At 37.4% G+C, this 21,335-nt stretch overlaps 7 protein-coding genes and 2 pseudogenes across 7 annotated transcripts; 2 read left to right on the top strand and 7 right to left on the bottom strand.

Annotated features, from left to right (window-relative positions):
* Positions 1-266: 266 nt before the first annotated feature.
* On the bottom strand, positions 267-644 carry LOC133177724 (histone H2A). The gene has a single exon (XM_061312632.1). The coding sequence runs from the start codon at positions 642-644 to the stop codon at positions 267-269; it is 378 nt and encodes a 125-aa protein (XP_061168616.1).
* Positions 645-899: 255 nt separating this feature from the next.
* LOC133177723 (histone H2B-like) lies at positions 900-1,271 on the top strand. The gene has a single exon (XM_061312631.1). The coding sequence runs from the start codon at positions 900-902 to the stop codon at positions 1,269-1,271; it is 372 nt and encodes a 123-aa protein (XP_061168615.1).
* Positions 1,272-2,335: 1,064 nt separating this feature from the next.
* On the bottom strand, positions 2,336-10,885 carry LOC133177722 (uncharacterized; annotated as a pseudogene).
* A 1,383-nt stretch (positions 10,886-12,268) lies between these two features.
* On the bottom strand, positions 12,269-12,855 carry LOC133177726 (histone H3-like). The gene is made up of 2 exons (XM_061312633.1): positions 12,845-12,855; positions 12,269-12,680 (listed from the first exon to the last, which is right to left on the bottom strand). Exons 1-2 carry the CDS (start codon positions 12,853-12,855, stop codon positions 12,269-12,271), a joined length of 423 nt encoding a protein of 140 aa, XP_061168617.1.
* A 1,161-nt stretch (positions 12,856-14,016) lies between these two features.
* Positions 14,017-14,604, bottom strand: LOC133177721 (histone H1-delta-like). The gene has a single exon (XM_061312630.1). It carries the CDS (start codon positions 14,602-14,604, stop codon positions 14,017-14,019), a length of 588 nt encoding a protein of 195 aa, XP_061168614.1.
* Positions 14,605-16,751: 2,147 nt separating this feature from the next.
* LOC133177727 (histone H2A) lies at positions 16,752-17,129 on the bottom strand. Its single transcript, XM_061312634.1, has one exon. The coding sequence runs from the start codon at positions 17,127-17,129 to the stop codon at positions 16,752-16,754; it is 378 nt and encodes a 125-aa protein (XP_061168618.1).
* A 256-nt stretch (positions 17,130-17,385) lies between these two features.
* Positions 17,386-17,757, top strand: LOC133177719 (histone H2B-like). Its single transcript, XM_061312628.1, has one exon. The coding sequence runs from the start codon at positions 17,386-17,388 to the stop codon at positions 17,755-17,757; it is 372 nt and encodes a 123-aa protein (XP_061168612.1).
* Positions 17,758-18,825: 1,068 nt separating this feature from the next.
* Positions 18,826-19,137, bottom strand: LOC133177720 (histone H4-like). The gene has a single exon (XM_061312629.1). It carries the CDS (start codon positions 19,135-19,137, stop codon positions 18,826-18,828), a length of 312 nt encoding a protein of 103 aa, XP_061168613.1.
* Positions 19,138-20,519: 1,382 nt separating this feature from the next.
* On the bottom strand, positions 20,520-21,107 carry LOC133177718 (histone H3-like; annotated as a pseudogene).
* Positions 21,108-21,335: the final 228 nt, after the last annotated feature.

Raw genomic sequence — 21,335 nt, 5'->3', positions numbered from 1 at the left:
TACATGCGAGTCAATTTTAAAATTTATTGCTTTTGTTATTAACTTAATACATTTATTTATCATTAAATATATAACACTTTCTTTGATGTTTGATCTCTGTTCTGTGTTGAAAATTATTGAATTCGTGTGTTTCTATTATTTTCTAGCTATAATAATTGTTTACGTTTCAACTCGTTTGTAATGTAGGTATCTTTTCGAAAAGCTTATGTGGCCGTGAAAACGGCCGTTTGGTTTTGTGCTGCACACAACACAACTATAGGATCTTTTTACTTGGCGGCTTTCTGTGTCTTTTTGGGAAGGAGCACCGCTTGGATGTTGGGCAGGACACCACCCTGCGCGATGGTCACGCCGGACAGGAGTTTGTTCAATTCTTCGTCGTTGCGGATGGCCAGCTGCAGATGACGGGGAATGATTCTGGTCTTTTTGTTGTCGCGGGCAGCGTTGCCTGCCAACTCCAAGACTTCTGCGGCCAAGTACTCAAGAACGGCAGCCAAGTACACGGGAGCGCCTGCTCCCACTCTCTCGGCGTAGTTGCCCTTTCTCAGCAGACGGTGAATACGACCCACGGGGAACTGCAGTCCGGCGCGGGAAGAACGGCTCTTGGCCTTCCCCTTCACTTTGCCTCCTTTGCCACGTCCAGACATTCTTAACGGTTATGTTCTTTCGTGTACAGTCAACGAATAATCCAGCGACGCCCGCACGCACCAATTTAAACAACCAAGCGGATCCAACGGTGCAGCCAATTAACGCGTCGCTCTGTTGTGCCTTTAGGTGAAATCCGAACAAGTAATGTTTTCTCGGAGGTCCGTAACAAGCTTCTCCTCCTACTCGCATATAAATAGTAAATTTTACCATTTTACTTTATTCATCTCTTCAGTTTGACCTGTCAACTTGAGATCATGCCACCCAAAGTCGGATCCAAAGGCGCCAAGAAAGCAGTCACCAAGGCCAAGACACCGAGGAGCACAGACAAGAAAAGGAGGAAGAGGAGGAGGGAATCTTATGCCATTTACATCTACAAAGTCCTAAAGCAGGTGCACCCTGACACTGGTGTTTCCAGCAAGGCCATGAGCATAATGAACTCCTTCGTCAACGATATCTTTGAGAGAATCGCTGCCGAAGCCTCTCGTTTGGCCCACTACAACAAGCGATCTACAATCACAAGCAGAGAGGTCCAGACTGCTGTCCGTCTCCTTCTGCCCGGTGAACTGGCCAAGCACGCCGTATCTGAGGGCACCAAAGCCGTCACCAAGTACACCAGCAGCAAATAATCTCATTTTGCAAGTACACACACCAAACGGCCCTTTTAAGGGCCAACTAATTTTTAAGAAAAGATACCTTCATATTACATGCGTTATTGAGACACAAATAATATGTGTGAGTGTTACAATGTGAATGCATGTGCTCGTAAAAGTGGCAAACGTATAAAAATCCCACATTGTTTACAACTGATTATAATAACAGAAGTAGGATAAATAAAGAAATACAAGTAGGTATTATTATATGTATGAGAGCCAAATTTTATTCACAAATAACTTGAATGTACAACCAAGCATATATCTAAAATAACTGTATCTTCAAATATAAATAAAATACAAGCATGCGAGGTCCATCTGATGTACACAAAATCCTGGTTCATTTGTCCTCTGTATACTGAATTAATTATCAGCGTACATTATATAATTGATAATAAAGTATCTCAATTCAGCTAATATCAATGAAACAGATAAATAAATTCAAGACCCCCCCCCCTCCCCTTTCTTTGACATTGACATATTGGAATTTTCAATCAGTAATTATACATCAATAAAAGTGCAATGACCAAAATGCGATAATTATACATTGACAATTAATTGTCTAACATTAGTCATAATTGTTAAACAAGAAAAAAAAAGCATGTCACTCAGCGCCAGTTGGTACCTGTCATTGTCGGTAGATCGATCCCTCAAAATAATACTCAAGACAGCAGCATTATTATTTTAATATATGATTATAATAATAAAAAAAATTAAATAATATATACTGTTTGTGTGTGTTTATTCAATATTTCTTGTCCAAACCTAAATTCAATACATATTTGTTGCTCTGTATATAGTTTTGAGGAAATATTACGACATAAAGGGTCTTACTCTGTTATTGTTGTGTATTTATTTTACCACTTACAACCATTCTGTATTCAACTTTGTACAGTGAATATCTGTATAACAAGTACTCAGTAAGTAAATGTCTGTCTTAACGATGTTTAAGAGGCATCTTTTCGAAAAATTTGGGTGGCCGTGATAACGGCCGTTTGTGTTTGTTTTAAACTTCTGTCTTGACTGTCAAACTGAATTCTTTAGCCTCCAAATCCGTACAGGGTGCGTCCTTGGCGTTTCAAGGCGTAGACCACGTCCATAGCTGTGACGGTCTTTCTCTTGGCATGCTCCGTGTAGGTTACAGCATCTCGGATCACGTTCTCCAAGAAAACCTTAAGAACTCCACGAGTTTCCTCGTAGATGAGACCGGAAATACGTTTGACACCACCACGGCGAGCAAGACGGCGTATGGCTGGCTTGGTGATACCCTGGATGTTGTCTCTCAAGACTTTTCTGTGTCGCTTAGCGCCTCCTTTTCCAAGACCTTTTCCTCCTTTGCCACGTCCAGACATGTTATAAGTTCAGCCAGTAGTACTGTTCTGATGAACTGATCATGCGTAATTGCCTAATTTATAGTCCAAATTGAGGACCCGTGAGAGCGCACGATGCTTTGAAAAGTTCGGAACGTTACCAAAGCGGTATTGTGACAAGCTTTACGATTGGTCAGCTTGGCATGATGGGAATGTTTACATTTCTTGCCCCACGGGAATTTTAACCACATTTAATTAATTTTGATTCTTTAATTTCTTCACATATAGGCAAGTTTAGGTTCAATTTATTCACCTAAACCAAAATATTGGTACGTGGAGGTACATATATACATTTTATACAAACTGATATACAAAAAAAAAAAAAAAAACATGACAGAAAATGAATAAAAATGATAAAGAGAGAGAGGGGAATTATATCAAGCAGGACAGACAGCATCATAATTTTTTAGGATAAACATACACAATTTTTTGTTTTGTTGTTGTTATTTTTTTATTTCAGTATTTTTTGCTTTGAGTTTAACAAAATAAATACCGTTGTTGCCGAATGATAATAAAAACGTTGTGGGTGGGTGGGTGGGGATTAAGTTATTCAAAGGAAAGGGGTGTGACAGATAACACCGAAATAATACAAAATGTAGAAGCTGAATGAAACTTTTGATTCTCATTCATTTATGATATCTAGTTATAGATGTGATAATTTATTTGATTTCCTCTTTTCTCAGTTAATTTTCAAAGGCAACTTTAAGCAGTGACCAAACCGGCTTTATAAATGAGCCTTTTTCATTTTATTACACGCCACGTTAGAATGAATATCGTTATATTTGACGTTGTTTAGAAATCAATAAAAATCATACTTTGAATATAAATGAAATACGGAATTGCAGTTCTGAAATGCATGTACTCGCATATGTGCATAGCTGTAGAACTAATGAGATAAAGTTGTAATACTGTTATTATTTTTTGCTTCGACACATTCCATCATTTTCTATTTAAATAATTGTGCTATTTTCTAATTTATTTCGCAAAATTCTTGAATGTATTCTAGAGGGGCAGGTTGATGGACTTGTACAAAATATAGTTTCAAGATGTGTAGACAACTTCTACAACTTGATGATGACAATAATACTATGAAATTGTCTAGCATTGTGCTATGTAATTATATATATGTAAGGCACAGATATATTCACTGAAGGATGTACTGTGTCTCAACATTTTTTTTTTTTTTTTTTTTTTCAATTTGGGGGCATTGTACGCCGAATTTGACAAAATTTATTAATTTCGGCCAAATAATTCAACATTATTTTCAGAGATGTTTCAACGTCTGAACAGAAGGCATCTTTTCGAAGAATGTAGGTGGCCGTGAAAACGGCCGTTTGCTTTAGGACTTGAAATACAGCTTAAAATTAAGCACGCTCTCCACGAATACGTCTGGCCAGCTGGATGTCTTTGGGCATGATGGTTACTCTCTTGGCGTGAATGGCGCACAGGTTGGTGTCCTCAAAGAGACCAACAAGGTAAGCTTCGCTTGCTTCCTGTAAAGCCATGACAGCTGAACTCTGGAAACGCAAGTCGGTCTTAAAATCCTGAGCGATTTCCCGGACCAAGCGCTGGAATGGCAGCTTCCTGATGAGAAGCTCAGTGCTCTTCTGGTATCTCCGAATTTCACGGAGGGCGACAGTTCCTGGCCTGTATCTATGCGGTTTCTTAACGCCACCCGTGGCTGGTGCGCTTTTACGAGCAGCTTTGGTAGCGAGCTGTTTTCTGGGGGCCTTGCCTCCTGTAGATTTTCGTGCCGTCTGCTTGGTACGTGCCATGCTATCTCCTCAGATTATTCAAACTCGAATGAATGAAGTGGCAGTGTTGCACCGTGAACTTATATATCTTTGTAAGCTCAAGTTGAAAATCGCTGCGGTCTACCAGTCGGCTTAGTCGATTGGCTGGTGCCCGCAGTAACACTCGCTACGATTAGTCAGGTGAACGAGATGACCATTGGCTACGTCTGTAGGTAGTTTCAATCCACAGAATTGCCCCAAAAGAAAAAGAAAATCAAGTCGGTTTTTGACACATGATTTCACTGCAGATACATATAGTCAAATATTTTTTTTAAAAATATATATATGGTGAATAATGGGGATGAATGTAACGTCAATTGAATAGAAAATAGAATTATTTATTATATATATACATATATTTTCAATTCGTTATTGAAGCAAAATGCATTTTCGAAAAATATATATTATATATTTCTTGTCATTATTTCCTCCTACCATTATCTGAACAAGCCCAGTAATATTACTAAGTATCATGATACTTGCAGATAATCAGAATGGTGCATATAGGATGAACAGGAATTACCCTGTTGCAAAAACAAGAACAAAACAAATAATACAAATAAATGAATAATTAATTAAATGAATGAATAATTAAATAAATGAATGAATGAATGAATGAATAAATGAAAAGAATAAATAAATGAAAAGAATAAGAATGTATGTATCTGTCTTTCAAAAGGTACGCATGAACTTTTATTCCATTCGTTCCACATTTGATTCCAAATAAAGTGGGGAAAAAAAAAGAAAAAAAGAAAAAGAAAAATAATAATAATAATAATAATAAATAAATAAATAAAATAAATGAATGAATAAAATAAAATAAAATAAAATAAAAAAAATTAATAATAATAATAAAACTTCAACAACAAAAAAAACAACAAAAAACAAAAAAAAAAAAAAAACCAAACCAAAACAAAACAAAACAAAACAAAACAAAAAAAAAAAAAAAAAAAAAAAAAAAAAACATGAAAACAAATATACTAGAATGATAACACTAATAATAATGGCCATATAGTTAGCGTAGGCGTTGTGATGTGGAAAAAGTAAAATTTTATTTACTTGAGGGAGGGTATGTAAACAAATTAAAAACTGACTTTTGTTTCTTCTTCTTCTCAGAAACAGCATGTTAATATTATCATGACTTTGCAATTTGCTTCCAGTCGAAGACAAATAAACTATGTGTAATAGGTAAGTGTACTTCTTGTTTATTCATTTTGTGTTTCCATTAGTACATGTATGTAATAGAGGCATCTTTTCTAAAAATGTTGGTAGCCCTGAAAAGGGCTTTTGTAATTGGTTTAAGACAATTGGCAGTCTACGCCTTGGTGGCTTTCTTTGGGGTTTTTGACTTCTTGGCTGTGGCTTTCTTGGGCGCTTTGGTTTTCGTAGGCTTTGGAGCTGCCTTGGCTTTCTTGGGAGACTTAGTAGCTGCTTTCTTCTTGGGAGACTTGGCCTTCTTGGGTGCTGCAGGTTTCTTAACAGCCTTTTTCTTTTCTGTTGGCTTTTTCTCCCCGGTTGTCTTCTTGGGTTTGGTCGTTTTCTTGGGCTTGGCAGCCTTAGGTTTGGTGACTTTTTTGGTCTTGGGTTTCTTCTCCGTCTTGGGCTTCTCTCCCAGCTTGAAGGAACCACTGGCACCTGTACCCTTGGCCTGTTTGAGAACTCCCTTCTTGACTCCGTTCTTGAGGGCCATCTTCAGATGGGTGTTGACACTAGAGGCGTCATTACCGACTTTGTAGTTGCCCATGATGTACTTGAGAATAGCTTGTCTCGAGGAACCTCCGCGCTCCTTCAGGGCAGCCACAGCAGCGCTGATCATCTCGATGTACTTGGGATGGGCGGGGACCGTCTTGGGTTTGGAAACCTTCTTCTTGGCGGGGGATTTTGCTGGTGCGGCGTCTGCCATAATTTTTTTGTCCTGTTTTCTACAACTGATGTGAACGACGTTATCGACGATAAGGAAATGAATGAAATCACCTCCGCCGATGGCCTTATTTGAGTGGCGGCGAGCGCGGACCTCCGTGAAAACTCCCCAATTGTCGAGAGCGTAGAGGATTGAACTCGTCAAACTTTGTGTTTCAATACCTGTTATTTTTCCGATTTTGTCCTCCCAATTTTACTTAATTTTCTCAAATATGTCACTGTGCGTTTTCTTGAAATAATTTCCTACATAACTGTTTTTGTTTAAGGTTCTTAATCTGTCATTTTAAAGGAGGAATTGTCTGTTGATTCTGAAAATGCGCTGTTCCCTGGAGCCCAGAAGCGACTAATTTTGATTAAAACACGAAAACAAGAGGAATAGAACACGAGTAAGGGATTGAAGTACTTACTACATTGCTATGTGATAAAACATACATGTACATTTCTTTCAATTGTCTTCTATGTTACTTAAAATCCGAATGAAAATGCAAACATTCGGCACAAACACGCGCACAATGGATAGTGATGTGTGCCTTGCATTTCATATGAAATGGAGAGAGAGAGAAAAAAAAACAATCAAACAAAAGGGTCATATGAAGGGAAATCACGGAATCTCACAAATTGTTGAATGTTCAAATATATATCTAATATACTTTCTAGATCAGTGGATGTTCACCCCCTTAAAGGGACAACATATAATTTCTTTTCGAATATTTAAATACATGACACCTACTTTATAATTATAACACCGAGGACACCGGAAAGATCCAGACCGTACGTAACGTACCACATTCGGTGGTACAACGTCTGAATTTCTCAGTATAATTATATCATAAGAATATACATAACTGACATCCTTGTAAATTACATGAAAAAAAAAAATCACATAAAAAGGGCGTGTATTTAATAATTGTAGAACACTCACTTAATTAGTAGTTATACATAAGAGAGAGACAGAGAGAGACGAACAAGGCGAATAATGGGAGTAGCTTATTCATTGATATTAATTTGTTTCTTGTAATTTACACACACAAATAATTGAGTACATGTAAATAAACAGAATGTGGTCAAAAGCCAATGTATTTAAAATCTATATCTTTCAAGTTGAACAAGACAACCAGTATATAATACAAGACAATACAATACATTGATAGAAGCATCAAATTGGTTGCACACTTTCCACGTGCAGATCATGATTCCCTGCATCTATATGTCACGTGACGATGCAGATGTGCTGCACGGCGCAGTGATGGACATCGCAATAAATGTAAAGTGTTGAAAAAAATGTCGTTTAGTCATTCGCATCGGTAGTCTATTCGAAAGAAAATTTACTACCAGTTTTTAATTGTGTTAGTACTGTAAGTATCCGGAAACTGGCATCGAGTTGCTTTTATTCACTCTTATTATGGGAAGCACACTTTTTTGAATAAGAACATTCAAGACATAATATAAACCACATCTTCTTATTCTTATGAGATTCTTATATTCATAACTTTTATCTATTTTTATCAATTAGGAATTTTGTCTAAATAATCATCATATAAAACAATAGCGAGGGGGAAAAAAAAGAAACATTAAGGATTTAACTGGAGTTACAGATCTTTTGAATATGTTAATAAAATAATGATCATATTTAAAAATATTTGTATCAAAGGAAAAAAATTGAAAGTTAGATCGCCATGTTAGATGATTTTCGCAGTTTCTAGTCTTAATTGGTCAATGAAATGGGTTTTTTTTTTTCTTATCTCTTTGTTGAGTGAGCATTCAAGTAATACGTGAGAATTCAACATTTGTACGCAGGCCTATAAGGTTTGGATTCAACTGCCTATAACGAGAAAGAAAAAAACGTACATATACGAATATACATGCGAGTCAATTTTAAAATTTATTGCTTTTGTTATTAACTTAATACATTTATTTATCATTAAATATATAACACTTTCTTTGATGTTTGATCTCTGTTCTGTGTTGAAAATTATTGAATTCGTGTGTTTCTATTATTTTCTAGCTATAATAATTGTTTACGTTTCAACTCGTTTGTAATGTAGGTATCTTTTCGAAAAGCTTATGTGGCCGTGAAAACGGCCGTTTGGTTTTGTGCTGCACACAACACAACTATAGGATCTTTTTACTTGGCGGCTTTCTGTGTCTTTTTGGGAAGGAGCACCGCTTGGATGTTGGGCAGGACACCACCCTGCGCGATGGTCACGCCGGACAGGAGTTTGTTCAATTCTTCGTCGTTGCGGATGGCCAGCTGCAGATGACGGGGAATGATTCTGGTCTTTTTGTTGTCGCGGGCAGCGTTGCCTGCCAACTCCAAGACTTCTGCGGCCAAGTACTCAAGAACGGCAGCCAAGTACACGGGAGCGCCTGCTCCCACTCTCTCGGCGTAGTTGCCCTTTCTCAGCAGACGGTGAATACGACCCACGGGGAACTGCAGTCCGGCGCGGGAAGAACGGCTCTTGGCCTTCCCCTTCACTTTGCCTCCTTTGCCACGTCCAGACATTCTTAACGGTTATGTTCTTTCGTGTACAGTCAACGAATAATCCAGCGACGCCCGCACGCACCAATTTAAACAACCAAGCGGATCCAACGGTGCAGCCAATTAACGCGTCGCTCTGTTGTGCCTTTAGGTGAAATCCGAACAAGTAATGTTTTCTCGGAGGTCCGTAACAAGCTTCTCCTCCTACTCGCATATAAATAGTAAATTTTACCATTTTACTTTATTCATCTCTTCAGTTTGACCTGTCAACTTGAGATCATGCCACCCAAAGTCGGATCCAAAGGCGCCAAGAAAGCAGTCACCAAGGCCAAGACACCGAGGAGCACAGACAAGAAAAGGAGGAAGAGGAGGAGGGAATCTTATGCCATTTACATCTACAAAGTCCTAAAGCAGGTGCACCCTGACACTGGTGTTTCCAGCAAGGCCATGAGCATAATGAACTCCTTCGTCAACGATATCTTTGAGAGAATCGCTGCCGAAGCCTCTCGTTTGGCCCACTACAACAAGCGATCTACAATCACAAGCAGAGAGGTCCAGACTGCTGTCCGTCTCCTTCTGCCCGGTGAACTGGCCAAGCACGCCGTATCTGAGGGCACCAAAGCCGTCACCAAGTACACCAGCAGCAAATAATCTCATTTTGCAAGTACACACACCAAACGGCCCTTTTAAGGGCCAACTAATTTTTAAGAAAAGATACCTTCATATTACATGCGTTATTGAGACACAAATAATATGTGTGAGTGTTACAATGTGAATGCATGTGCTCGTAAAAGTGGCAAACGTATAAAAATCCCACATTGTTTACAACTGATTATAATAACAGAAGTAGGATAAATAAAGAAATACAAGTAGGTATTATTATATGTATGAGAGCCAAATTTTATTCACAAATAACTTGAATGTACAACCAAGCATATATCTAAAATAACTGTATCTTCAAATATAAATAAAATACAAGCATGCGAGGTCCATCTGATGTACACAAAATCCTGGTTCATTTGTCCTCTGTATACTGAATTAATTATCAGCGTACATTATATAATTGATAATAAAGTATCTCAATTCAGCTAATATCAATGAAACAGATAAATAAATTCAAGACCCCCCCCCCCTCCCCTTTCTTTGACATTGACATATTGGAATTTTCAATCAGTAATTATACATCAATAAAAGTGCAATGACCAAAATGCGATAATTATACATTGACAATTAATTGTCTAACATTAGTCATAATTGTTAAACAAGAAAAAAAAAGCATGTCACTCAGCGCCAGTTGGTACCTGTCATTGTCGGTAGATCGATCCCTCAAAATAATACTCAAGACAGCAGCATTATTATTTTAATATATGATTATAATAATAAAAAAAATTAAATAATATATACTGTTTGTGTGTGTTTATTCAATATTTCTTGTCCAAACCTAAATTCAATACATATTTGTTGCTCTGTATATAGTTTTGAGGAAATATTACGACATAAAGGGTCTTACTCTGTTATTGTTGTGTATTTATTTTACCACTTACAACCATTCTGTATTCAACTTTGTACAGTGAATATCTGTATAACAAGTACTCAGTAAGTAAATGTCTGTCTTAACGATGTTTAAGAGGCATCTTTTCGAAAAATTTGGGTGGCCGTGATAACGGCCGTTTGTGTTTGTTTTAAACTTCTGTCTTGACTGTCAAACTGAATTCTTTAGCCTCCAAATCCGTACAGGGTGCGTCCTTGGCGTTTCAAGGCGTAGACCACGTCCATAGCTGTGACGGTCTTTCTCTTGGCATGCTCCGTGTAGGTTACAGCATCTCGGATCACGTTCTCCAAGAAAACCTTAAGAACTCCACGAGTTTCCTCGTAGATGAGACCGGAAATACGTTTGACACCACCACGGCGAGCAAGACGGCGTATGGCTGGCTTGGTGATACCCTGGATGTTGTCTCTCAAGACTTTTCTGTGTCGCTTAGCGCCTCCTTTTCCAAGACCTTTTCCTCCTTTGCCACGTCCAGACATGTTATAAGTTCAGCCAGTAGTACTGTTCTGATGAACTGATCATGCGTAATTGCCTAATTTATAGTCCAAATTGAGGACCCGTGAGAGCGCACGATGCTTTGAAAAGTTCGGAACGTTACCAAAGCGGTATTGTGACAAGCTTTACGATTGGTCAGCTTGGCATGATGGGAATGTTTACATTTCTTGCCCCACGGGAATTTTAACCACATTTAATTAATTTTGATTCTTTAATTTCTTCACATATAGGCAAGTTTAGGTTCAATTTATTCACCTAAACCAAAATATTGGTACGTGGAGGTACATATATACATTTTATACAAACTGATATACAAAAAAAAAAAAAAAAACATGACAGAAAATGAATAAAAATGATAAAGAGAGAGAGGGGAATTATATCAAGCAGGACAGACAGCATCATAATTTTTTAGGATAAACATACACAATTTTTTGTTTTGTTGTTGTTATTTTTTTATTTCAGTATTTTTTGCTTTGAGTTTAACAAAATAAATACCGTTGTTGCCGAATGATAATAAAAACGTGTGTGGGTGGGTGGGTGGGGATTAAGTTATTCAAAGGAAAGGGGTGTGACAGATAACACCGAAATAATACAAAATGTAGAAGCTGAATGAAACTTTTGATTCTCATTCATTTATGATATCTAGTTATAGATGTGATAATTTATTTGATTTCCTCTTTTCTCAGTTAATTTTCAAAGGCAACTTTAAGCAGTGACCAAACCGGCTTTATAAATGAGCCTTTTTCATTTTATTACACGCCACGTTAGAATGAATATCGTTATATTTGACGTTGTTTAGAAATCAATAAAAATCATACTTTGAATATAAATGAAATACGGAATTGCAGTTCTGAAATGCATGTACTCGCATATGTGCATAGCTGTAGAACTAATGAGATAAAGTTGTAATACTGTTATTATTTTTTGCTTCGACACATTCCATCATTTTCTATTTAAATAATTGTGCTATTTTCTAATTTATTTCGCAAAATTCTTGAATGTATTCTAGAGGGGCAGGTTGATGGACTTGTACAAAATATAGTTTCAAGATGTGTAGACAACTTCTACAACTTGATGATGACAATAATACTATGAAATTGTCTAGCATTGTGCTATGTAATTATATATATGTAAGGCACAGATATATTCACTGAAGGATGTACTGTGTCTCAACATTTTTTTTTTTTTTTTTTTTTTCAATTTGGGGGCATTGTACGCCGAATTTGACAAAATTTATTAATTTCGGCCAAATAATTCAACATTATTTTCAGAGATGTTTCAACGTCTGAACAGAAGGCATCTTTTCGAAGAATGTAGGTGGCCGTGAAAACGGCCGTTTGCTTTAGGACTTGAAATACAGCTTAAAATTAAGCACGCTCTCCACGAATACGTCTGGCCAGCTGGATGTCTTTGGGCATGATGGTTACTCTCTTGGCGTGAATGGCGCACAGGTTGGTGTCCTCAAAGAGACCAACAAGGTAAGCTTCGCTTGCTTCCTGTAAAGCCATGACAGCTGAACTCTGGAAACGCAAGTCGGTCTTAAAATCCTGAGCGATTTCCCGGACCAAGCGCTGGAATGGCAGCTTCCTGATGAGAAGCTCAGTGCTCTTCTGGTATCTCCGAATTTCACGGAGGGCGACAGTTCCTGGCCTGTATCTATGCGGTTTCTTAACGCCACCCGTGGCTGGTGCGCTTTTACGAGCAGCTTTGGTAGCGAGCTGTTTTCTGGGGGCCTTGCCTCCTGTAGATTTTCGTGCCGTCTGCTTGGTACGTGCCATGCTATCTCCTCAGATTATTCAAACTCGAATGAATGAAGTGGCAGTGTTGCACCGTGAACTTATATATCTTTGTAAGCTCAAGTTGAAAATCGCTGCGGTCTACCAGTCGGCTTAGTCGATTGGCTGGTGCCCGCAGTAACACTCGCTACGATTAGTCAGGTGAACGAGATGACCATTGGCTACGTCTGTAGGTAGTTTCAATCCACAGAATTGCCCCAAAAGAAAAAGAAAATCAAGTCGGTTTTTGACACATGATTTCACTGCAGATACATATAGTCAAATATTTTTTTTAAAAATATATATATGGTGAATAATGGGGATGAATGTAACGTCAATTGAATAGAAAATAGAATTATTTATTATATATATACATATATTTTCAATTCGTTATTGAAGCAAAATGCATTTTCGAAAAATATATATTATATATTTCTTGTCATTATTTCCTCCTACCATTATCTGAACAAGCCCAGTAATATTACTAAGTATCATGATACTTGCAGATAATCAGAATGGTGCATATAGGATGAACAGGAATTACCCTGTTGCAAAAACAAGAACAAAACAAATAATACAAATAAATGAATAATTAATTAAATGAATGAATAATTAAATAAATGAATGAATGAATGAATGAATAAATGAAAAGAATAAATAAATGAAAAGAATAAGAATGTATGTATCTGTCTTTCAAAAGGTACGCATGAACTTTTATTCCATTCGTTCCACATTTGATTCCAAATAAAGTGGGGAAAAAAAAAGAAAAAAAGAAAAAGAAAAATAATAATAATAATAATAATAAATAAATAAATAAAATAAATGAATGAATAAAATAAAATAAAATAAAATAAAAAAAATTAATAATAATAATAAAACTTCAACAACAAAAAAAACAACAAAAAACAAAAAAAAAAAAAAAAACCAAACCAAAACAAAACAAAACAAAACAAAACAAAAAAAAAAAAAAAAAAAAAAAAAAAAAAAAACATGAAAACAAATATACTAGAATGATAACACTAATAATAATGGCCATATAGTTAGCGTAGGCGTTGTGATGTGGAAAAAGTAAAATTTTATTTACTTGAGGGAGGGTATGTAAACAAATTAAAAACTGACTTTTGTTTCTTCTTCTTCTCAGAAACAGCATGTTAATATTATCATGACTTTGCAATTTGCTTCCAGTCGAAGACAAATAAACTATGTGTAATAGGTAAGTGTACTTCTTGTTTATTCATTTTGTGTTTCCATTAGTACATGTATGTAATAGAGGCATCTTTTCTAAAAATGTTGGTAGCCCTGAAAAGGGCTTTTGTAATTGGTTTAAGACAATTGGCAGTCTACGCCTTGGTGGCTTTCTTTGGGGTTTTTGACTTCTTGGCTGTGGCTTTCTTGGGCGCTTTGGTTTTCGTAGGCTTTGGAGCTGCCTTGGCTTTCTTGGGAGACTTAGTAGCTGCTTTCTTCTTGGGAGACTTGGCCTTCTTGGGTGCTGCAGGTTTCTTAACAGCCTTTTTCTTTTCTGTTGGCTTTTTCTCCCCGGTTGTCTTCTTGGGTTTGGTCGTTTTCTTGGGCTTGGCAGCCTTAGGTTTGGTGACTTTTTTGGTCTTGGGTTTCTTCTCCGTCTTGGGCTTCTCTCCCAGCTTGAAGGAACCACTGGCACCTGTACCCTTGGCCTGTTTGAGAACTCCCTTCTTGACTCCGTTCTTGAGGGCCATCTTCAGATGGGTGTTGACACTAGAGGCGTCATTACCGACTTTGTAGTTGCCCATGATGTACTTGAGAATAGCTTGTCTCGAGGAACCTCCGCGCTCCTTCAGGGCAGCCACAGCAGCGCTGATCATCTCGATGTACTTGGGATGGGCGGGGACCGTCTTGGGTTTGGAAACCTTCTTCTTGGCGGGGGATTTTGCTGGTGCGGCGTCTGCCATAATTTTTTTGTCCTGTTTTCTACAACTGATGTGAACGACGTTATCGACGATAAGGAAATGAATGAAATCACCTCCGCCGATGGCCTTATTTGAGTGGCGGCGAGCGCGGACCTCCGTGAAAACTCCCCAATTGTCGAGAGCGTAGAGGATTGAACTCGTCAAACTTTGTGTTTCAATACCTGTTATTTTTCCGATTTTGTCCTCCCAATTTTACTTAATTTTCTCAAATATGTCACTGTGCGTTTTCTTGAAATAATTTCCTACATAACTGTTTTTGTTTAAGGTTCTTAATCTGTCATTTTAAAGGAGGAATTGTCTGTTGATTCTGAAAATGCGCTGTTCCCTGGAGCCCAGAAGCGACTAATTTTGATTAAAACACGAAAACAAGAGGAATAGAACACGAGTAAGGGATTGAAGTACTTACTACATTGCTATGTGATAAAACATACATGTACATTTCTTTCAATTGTCTTCTATGTTACTTAAAATCCGAATGAAAATGCAAACATTCGGCACAAACACGCGCACAATGGATAGTGATGTGTGCCTTGCATTTCATATGAAATGGAGAGAGAGAGAAAAAAAAACAATCAAACAAAAGGGTCATATGAAGGGAAATCACGGAATCTCACAAATTGTTGAATGTTCAAATATATATCTAATATACTTTCTAGATCAGTGGATGTTCACCCCCTTAAAGGGACAACATATAATTTCTTTTCGAATATTTAAATACATGACACCTACTTTATAATTATAACACCGAGGACACCGGAAAGATCCAGACCGTACGTAACAACGTACCACATTCGGTGGTACAACGTCTGAATTTCTCAGTATAATTTATATCATAAGAATATACATAACTGACATCCTTGTAAATTACATGAAAAAAAAAAATCACATAAAAAGGGCGTGTATTTAATAATTGTAGAACACTCACTTAATTAGTAGTTATACATAAGAGAGAGACAGAGAGAGACGAACAAGGCGAATAATGGGAGTAGCTTATTCATTGATATTAATTTGTTTCTTGTAATTTACACACACAAATAATTGAGTACATGTAAATAAACAGAATGTGGTCAAAAGCCAATGTATTTAAAATCTATATCTTTCAAGTTGAACAAGACAACCAGTATATAATACAAGACAATACAATACATTGATAGAAGCATCAAATTGGTTGCACACTTTCCACGTGCAGATCATGATTCCCTGCATCTATATGTCACGTGACGATGCAGATGTGCTGCACGGCGCAGTGATGGACATCGCAATAAATGTAAAGTGTTGAAAAAAATGTCGTTTAGTCATTCGCATCGGTAGTCTATTCGAAAGAAAATTTACTACCAGTTTTTAATTGTGTTAGTACTGTAAGTATCCGGAAACTGGCATCGAGTTGCTTTTATTCACTCTTATTATGGGAAGCACACTTTTTTGAATAAGAACATTCAAGACATAATATAAACCACATCTTCTTATTCTTATGAGATTCTTATATTCATAACTTTTATCTATTTTTATCAATTAGGAATTTTGTCTAAATAATCATCATATAAAACAATAGCGAGGGGGAAAAAAAAGAAACATTAAGGATTTAACTGGAGTTACAGATCTTTTGAATATGTTAATAAAATAATGATCATATTTAAAAATATTTGTATCAAAGGAAAAAAATTGAAAGTTAGATCGCCATGTTAGATGATTTTCGCAGTTTCTAGTCTTAATTGGTCAATGAAATGGGTTTTTTTTTTTCTTATCTCTTTGTTGAGTGAGCATTCAAGTAATACGTGAGAATTCAACATTTGTACGCAGGCCTATAAGGTTTGGATTCAACTGCCTATAACGAGAAAGAAAAAAACGTACATATACGAATATACATGCGAGTCAATTTTAAAATTTATTGCTTTTGTTATTAAACTTAATACATTTATTTATCATTAAATATATAACACTTTCTTTGATGTTTGATCTCTGTTCTGTGTTGAAAATTATTGAATTCGTGTGTTTCTATTATTTTCTAGCTATAATAATTGTTTACGTTTCAACTCGTTTGTAATGTAGGTATCTTTTCGAAAAGCTTATGTGGCCGTGAAAACGGCCGTTTGGTTTTGTGCTGCACACAACACAACTATAGGATCTTTTTACTTGGCGGCTTTCTGTGTCTTTTTGGGAAGGAGCACCGCTTGGATGTTGGGCAGGACACCACCCTGCGCGATGGTCACGCCGGACAGGAGTTTGTTCAATTCTTCGTCGTTGCGGATGGCCAGCTGCAGATGACGGGGAATGATTCTGGTCTTTTTGTTGTCGCGGGCAGCGTTGCCTGCCAACTCCAAGACTTCTGCGGCCAAGTACTCAAGAACGGCAGCCAAGTACACGGGAGCGCCTGCTCCCACTCTCTCGGCGTAGTTGCCCTTTCTCAGCAGACGGTGAATACGACCCACGGGGAACTGCAGTCCGGCGCGGGAAGAACGGCTCTTGGCCTTCCCCTTCACTTTGCCTCCTTTGCCACGTCCAGACATTCTTAACGGTTATGTTCTTTCGTGTACAGTCAACGAATAATCCAGCGACGCCCGCACGCACCAATTTAAAACAACCAAGCGGATCCAACGGTGCAGCCAATTAACGCGTCGCTCTGTTGTGCCTTTAGGTGAAATCCGAACAAGTAATGTTTTCTCGGAGGTCCGTAACAAGCTTCTCCTCCTACTCGCATATAAATAGTAAATTTTACCATTTTACTTTATTCATCTCTTCAGTTTGACCTGTCAACTTGAGATCATGCCACCCAAAGTCGGATCCAAAGGCGCCAAGAAAGCAGTCACCAAGGCCAAGACACCGAGGAGCACAGACAAGAAAAGGAGGAAGAGGAGGAGGGAATCTTATGCCATTTACATCTACAAAGTCCTAAAGCAGGTGCACCCTGACACTGGTGTTTCCAGCAAGGCCATGAGCATAATGAACTCCTTCGTCAACGATATCTTTGAGAGAATCGCTGCCGAAGCCTCTCGTTTGGCCCACTACAACAAGCGATCTACAATCACAAGCAGAGAGGTCCAGACTGCTGTCCGTCTCCTTCTGCCCGGTGAACTGGCCAAGCACGCCGTATCTGAGGGCACCAAAGCCGTCACCAAGTACACCAGCAGCAAATAATCTCATTTTGCAAGTACACACACCAAACGGCCCTTTTAAGGGCCAACTAATTTTTAAGAAAAGATACCTTCATATTACATGCGTTATTGAGACACAAATAATATGTGTGAGTGTTACAATGTGAATGCATGTGCTCGTAAAAGTGGCAAACGTATAAAAATCCCACATTGTTTACAACTGATTATAATAACAGAAGTAGGATAAATAAAGAAATACAAGTAGGTATTATTATTATGTATGAGAGCCAAATTTTATTCACAAATAACTTGAATGTACAACCAAGCATATATCTAAAATAACTGTATCTTCAAATATAAATAAAATACAAGCATGCGAGGTCCATCTGATGTACACAAAATCCTGGTTCATTTGTCCTCTGTATACTGAATTAATTATCAGCGTACATTATATAATTGATAATAAAGTATCTCAATTCAGCTAATATCAATGAAACAGATAAATAAATTCAAGACCCCCCCCCCCTCCCCTTTCTTTGACATTGACATATTGGAATTTTCAATCAGTAATTATACATCAATAAAAGTGCAATGACCAAAATGCGATAATTATACATTGACAATTAATTGTCTAACATTAGTCATAATTGTTAAACAAGAAAAAAAAAGCATGTCACTCAGCGCCAGTTGGTACCTGTCATTGTCGGTAGATCGATCCCTCAAAATAATACTCAAGACAGCAGCATTATTATTTTAATATATGATTAATAATAATAAAAAAAAATTAAATAATATATACTGTTTGTGTGTGTTTATTCAATATTTCTTGTCCAAACCTAAATTCAATACATATTTGTTGCTCTGTATATAGTTTTGAGGAAATATTACGACATAAAGGGTCTTACTCTGTTATTGTTGTGTATTTATTTTACCACTTACAACCATTCTGTATTCAACTTTGTACAGTGAATATCTGTATAACAAGTACTCAGTAAGTAAATGTCTGTCTTAACGATGTTTAAGAGGCATCTTTTCGAAAAATTTGGGTGGCCGTGATAACGGCCGTTTGTGTTTGTTTTAAACTTCTGTCTTGACTGTCAAACTGAATTCTTTAGCCTCCAAATCCGTACAGGGTGCGTCCTTGGCGTTTCAAGGCGTAGACCACGTCCATAGCTGTGACGGTCTTTCTCTTGGCATGCTCCGTGTAGGTTACAGCATCTCGGATCACGTTCTCCAAGAAAACCTTAAGAAACTCCACGAGTTTCCTCGTAGATGAGACCGGAAATACGTTTGACACCACCACGGCGAGCAAGACGGCGTATGGCTGCTTGGTGATACCCTGGATGTTGTCTCTCAAGACTTTTCTGTGTCGCTTAGCGCCTCCTTTTCCAAGACCTTTTCCTCCTTTGCCACGTCCAGACATGTTATAAGTTCAGCCAGTAGTACTGTTCTGATGAACTGATCATGCGTAATTGCCTAATTTATAGTCCAAATTGAGGACCCGTGAGAGCGCACGATGCTTTGAAAAGTTCGGAACGTTACCAAAGCGGTATTGTGACAAGCTTTACGATTGGTCAGCTTGGCATGATGGGAATGTTTACATTTCTTGCCCCACGGGAATTTTAACCACATTTAATTAATTTTGATTCTTTAATTTCTTCACATATAGGCAAGTTTAGGTTCAATTTATTCACCTAAACCAAAATATTGGTACGTGGAGGTACATATATACATTTTATACAAACTGATATACAAAAAAAAAAAAAAAACATGACAGAAAATGAATAAAAATGATAAAAGAGAGAGAGGGGAATTATATCAAGCAGGACAGACAGCATCATAATTTTTTAGGATAAACATACACAATTTTTTGTTTTGTTGTTGTTATTTTTTTATTTCAGTATTTTTTGCTTTGAGTTTAACAAAATAAATACCGTTGTTGCCGAATGATAATAAAAACGTGTGTGGGTGGGTGGGTGGGGATTAAGTTATTCAAAGGAAAGGGGTGTGACAGATAACACCGAAATAATACAAAATGTAGAAGCTGAATGAAACTTTTGATTCTCATTCATTTATGATATCTAGTTATAGATGTGATAATTTATTTGATTTCCTCTTTTCTCAGTTAATTTTCAAAGGCAACTTTAAGCAGTGACCAAACCGGCTTTATAAATGAGCCTTTTTCATTTTATTACACGCCACGTTAGAATGAATATCGTTATATTTGACGTTGTTTAGAAATCAATAAAAATCATACTTTGAATATAAATGAAATACGGAATTGCAGTTCTGAAATGCATGTACTCGCATATGTGCATAGCTGTAGAACTAATGAGATAAAGTTGTAATACTGTTATTATTTTTTGCTTCGACACATTCCATCATTTTCTATTTAAATAATTGTGCTATTTTTCTAATTTATTTCGCAAAATTCTTGAATGTATTCTAGAGGGGCAGGTTGATGGACTTGTACAAAATATAGTTTCAAGATGTGTAGACAACTTCTACAACTTGATGATGACAATAATACTATGAAATTGTCTAGCATTGTGCTATGTAATTATATATATGTAAGGCACAGATATATTCACTGAAGGATGTACTGTGTCTCAACATTTTTTTTTTTTTTTTTTTTCAATTTGGGGGCATTGTACGCCGAATTTGACAAAATTTATTAATTTCGGCCAAATAATTCAACATTATTTTCAGAGATGTTTCAACGTCTGAACAGAAGGCATCTTTTCGAAGAATGTAGGTGGCCGTGAAAACGGCCGTTTGCTTTAGGACTTGAAATACAGCTTAAAATTAAGCACGCTCTCCACGAATACGTCTGGCCAGCTGGATGTCTTTTGGGCATGATGGTTACTCTCTTGGCGTGAATGGCGCACAGGTTGGTGTCCTCAAAGAGACCAACAAGGTAAGCTTCGCTTGCTTCCTGTAAAGCCATGACAGCTGAACTCTGGAAACGCAAGTCGGTCTTAAAATCCTGAGCGATTTCCCGGACCAAGCGCTGGAATGGCAGCTTCCTGATGAGAAGCTCAGTGCTCTTCTGGTATCTCCGAATTTCACGGAGGGCGACAGTTCCTGGCCTGTATCTATGCGGTTTCTTAACGCCACCCGTGGCTGGTGCGCTTTTACGAGCAGCTTTGGTAGCGAGCTGTTTTCTGGGGGCCTTGCCTCCTGTAGATTTTCGTGCCGTCTGCTTGGTACGTGCCATGCTATCTCCTCAGATTATTCAAACTCGAATGAATGAAGTGGCAGTGTTGCACCGTGAACTTATATATCTTTGTAAGCTCAAGTTGAAAATCGCTGCGGTCTACCAGTCGGCTTAGTCGATTGGCTGGTGCCCGCAGTAACACTCGCTACGATTAGTCAGGTGAACGAGATGACCATTGGCTACGTCTGTAGGTAGTTTCAATCCACAGAATTGCCCCAAAAGAAAAAGAAAATCAAGTCGGTTTTTGACACATGATTTCACTGCAGATACATATAGTCAAATATTTTTTTTTAAAAATATATATATGGTGAATAATGGGGATGAATGTAACGTCAATTGAATAGAAAATAGAATTATTTATTATATATATACATATATTTTCAATTCGTTATTGAAGCAAAATG

The sequence above is a fragment of the Saccostrea echinata genome, unplaced genomic scaffold (genome assembly GCF_033153115.1).
Source record: "Saccostrea echinata isolate AGI-Se365-2 ecotype Australia unplaced genomic scaffold, CSIRO_AGI_Sech_v1 ptg000214l, whole genome shotgun sequence".
NCBI classification, from domain to species: domain Eukaryota; kingdom Metazoa; phylum Mollusca; class Bivalvia; order Ostreida; family Ostreidae; genus Saccostrea; species Saccostrea echinata.
Note: the sequence above shows the minus strand (reverse complement) of the source record. Positions and strands in the feature narration are given on the sequence as shown.

Coding starts and splice junctions, on each gene's coding strand:
- LOC133177721 (XM_061312630.1), bottom strand. CDS start 14,604: ATGGCAGACGCCGCACCAGCAAAATCCCCCGCCAAGAAGAAGGTTTCC.
- LOC133177724 (XM_061312632.1), bottom strand. CDS start 644: ATGTCTGGACGTGGCAAAGGAGGCAAAGTGAAGGGGAAGGCCAAGAGC.
- LOC133177727 (XM_061312634.1), bottom strand. CDS start 17,129: ATGTCTGGACGTGGCAAAGGAGGCAAAGTGAAGGGGAAGGCCAAGAGC.
- LOC133177723 (XM_061312631.1), top strand. CDS start 900: ATGCCACCCAAAGTCGGATCCAAAGGCGCCAAGAAAGCAGTCACCAAG.
- LOC133177720 (XM_061312629.1), bottom strand. CDS start 19,137: ATGTCTGGACGTGGCAAAGGAGGAAAAGGTCTTGGAAAAGGAGGCGCT.
- LOC133177719 (XM_061312628.1), top strand. CDS start 17,386: ATGCCACCCAAAGTCGGATCCAAAGGCGCCAAGAAAGCAGTCACCAAG.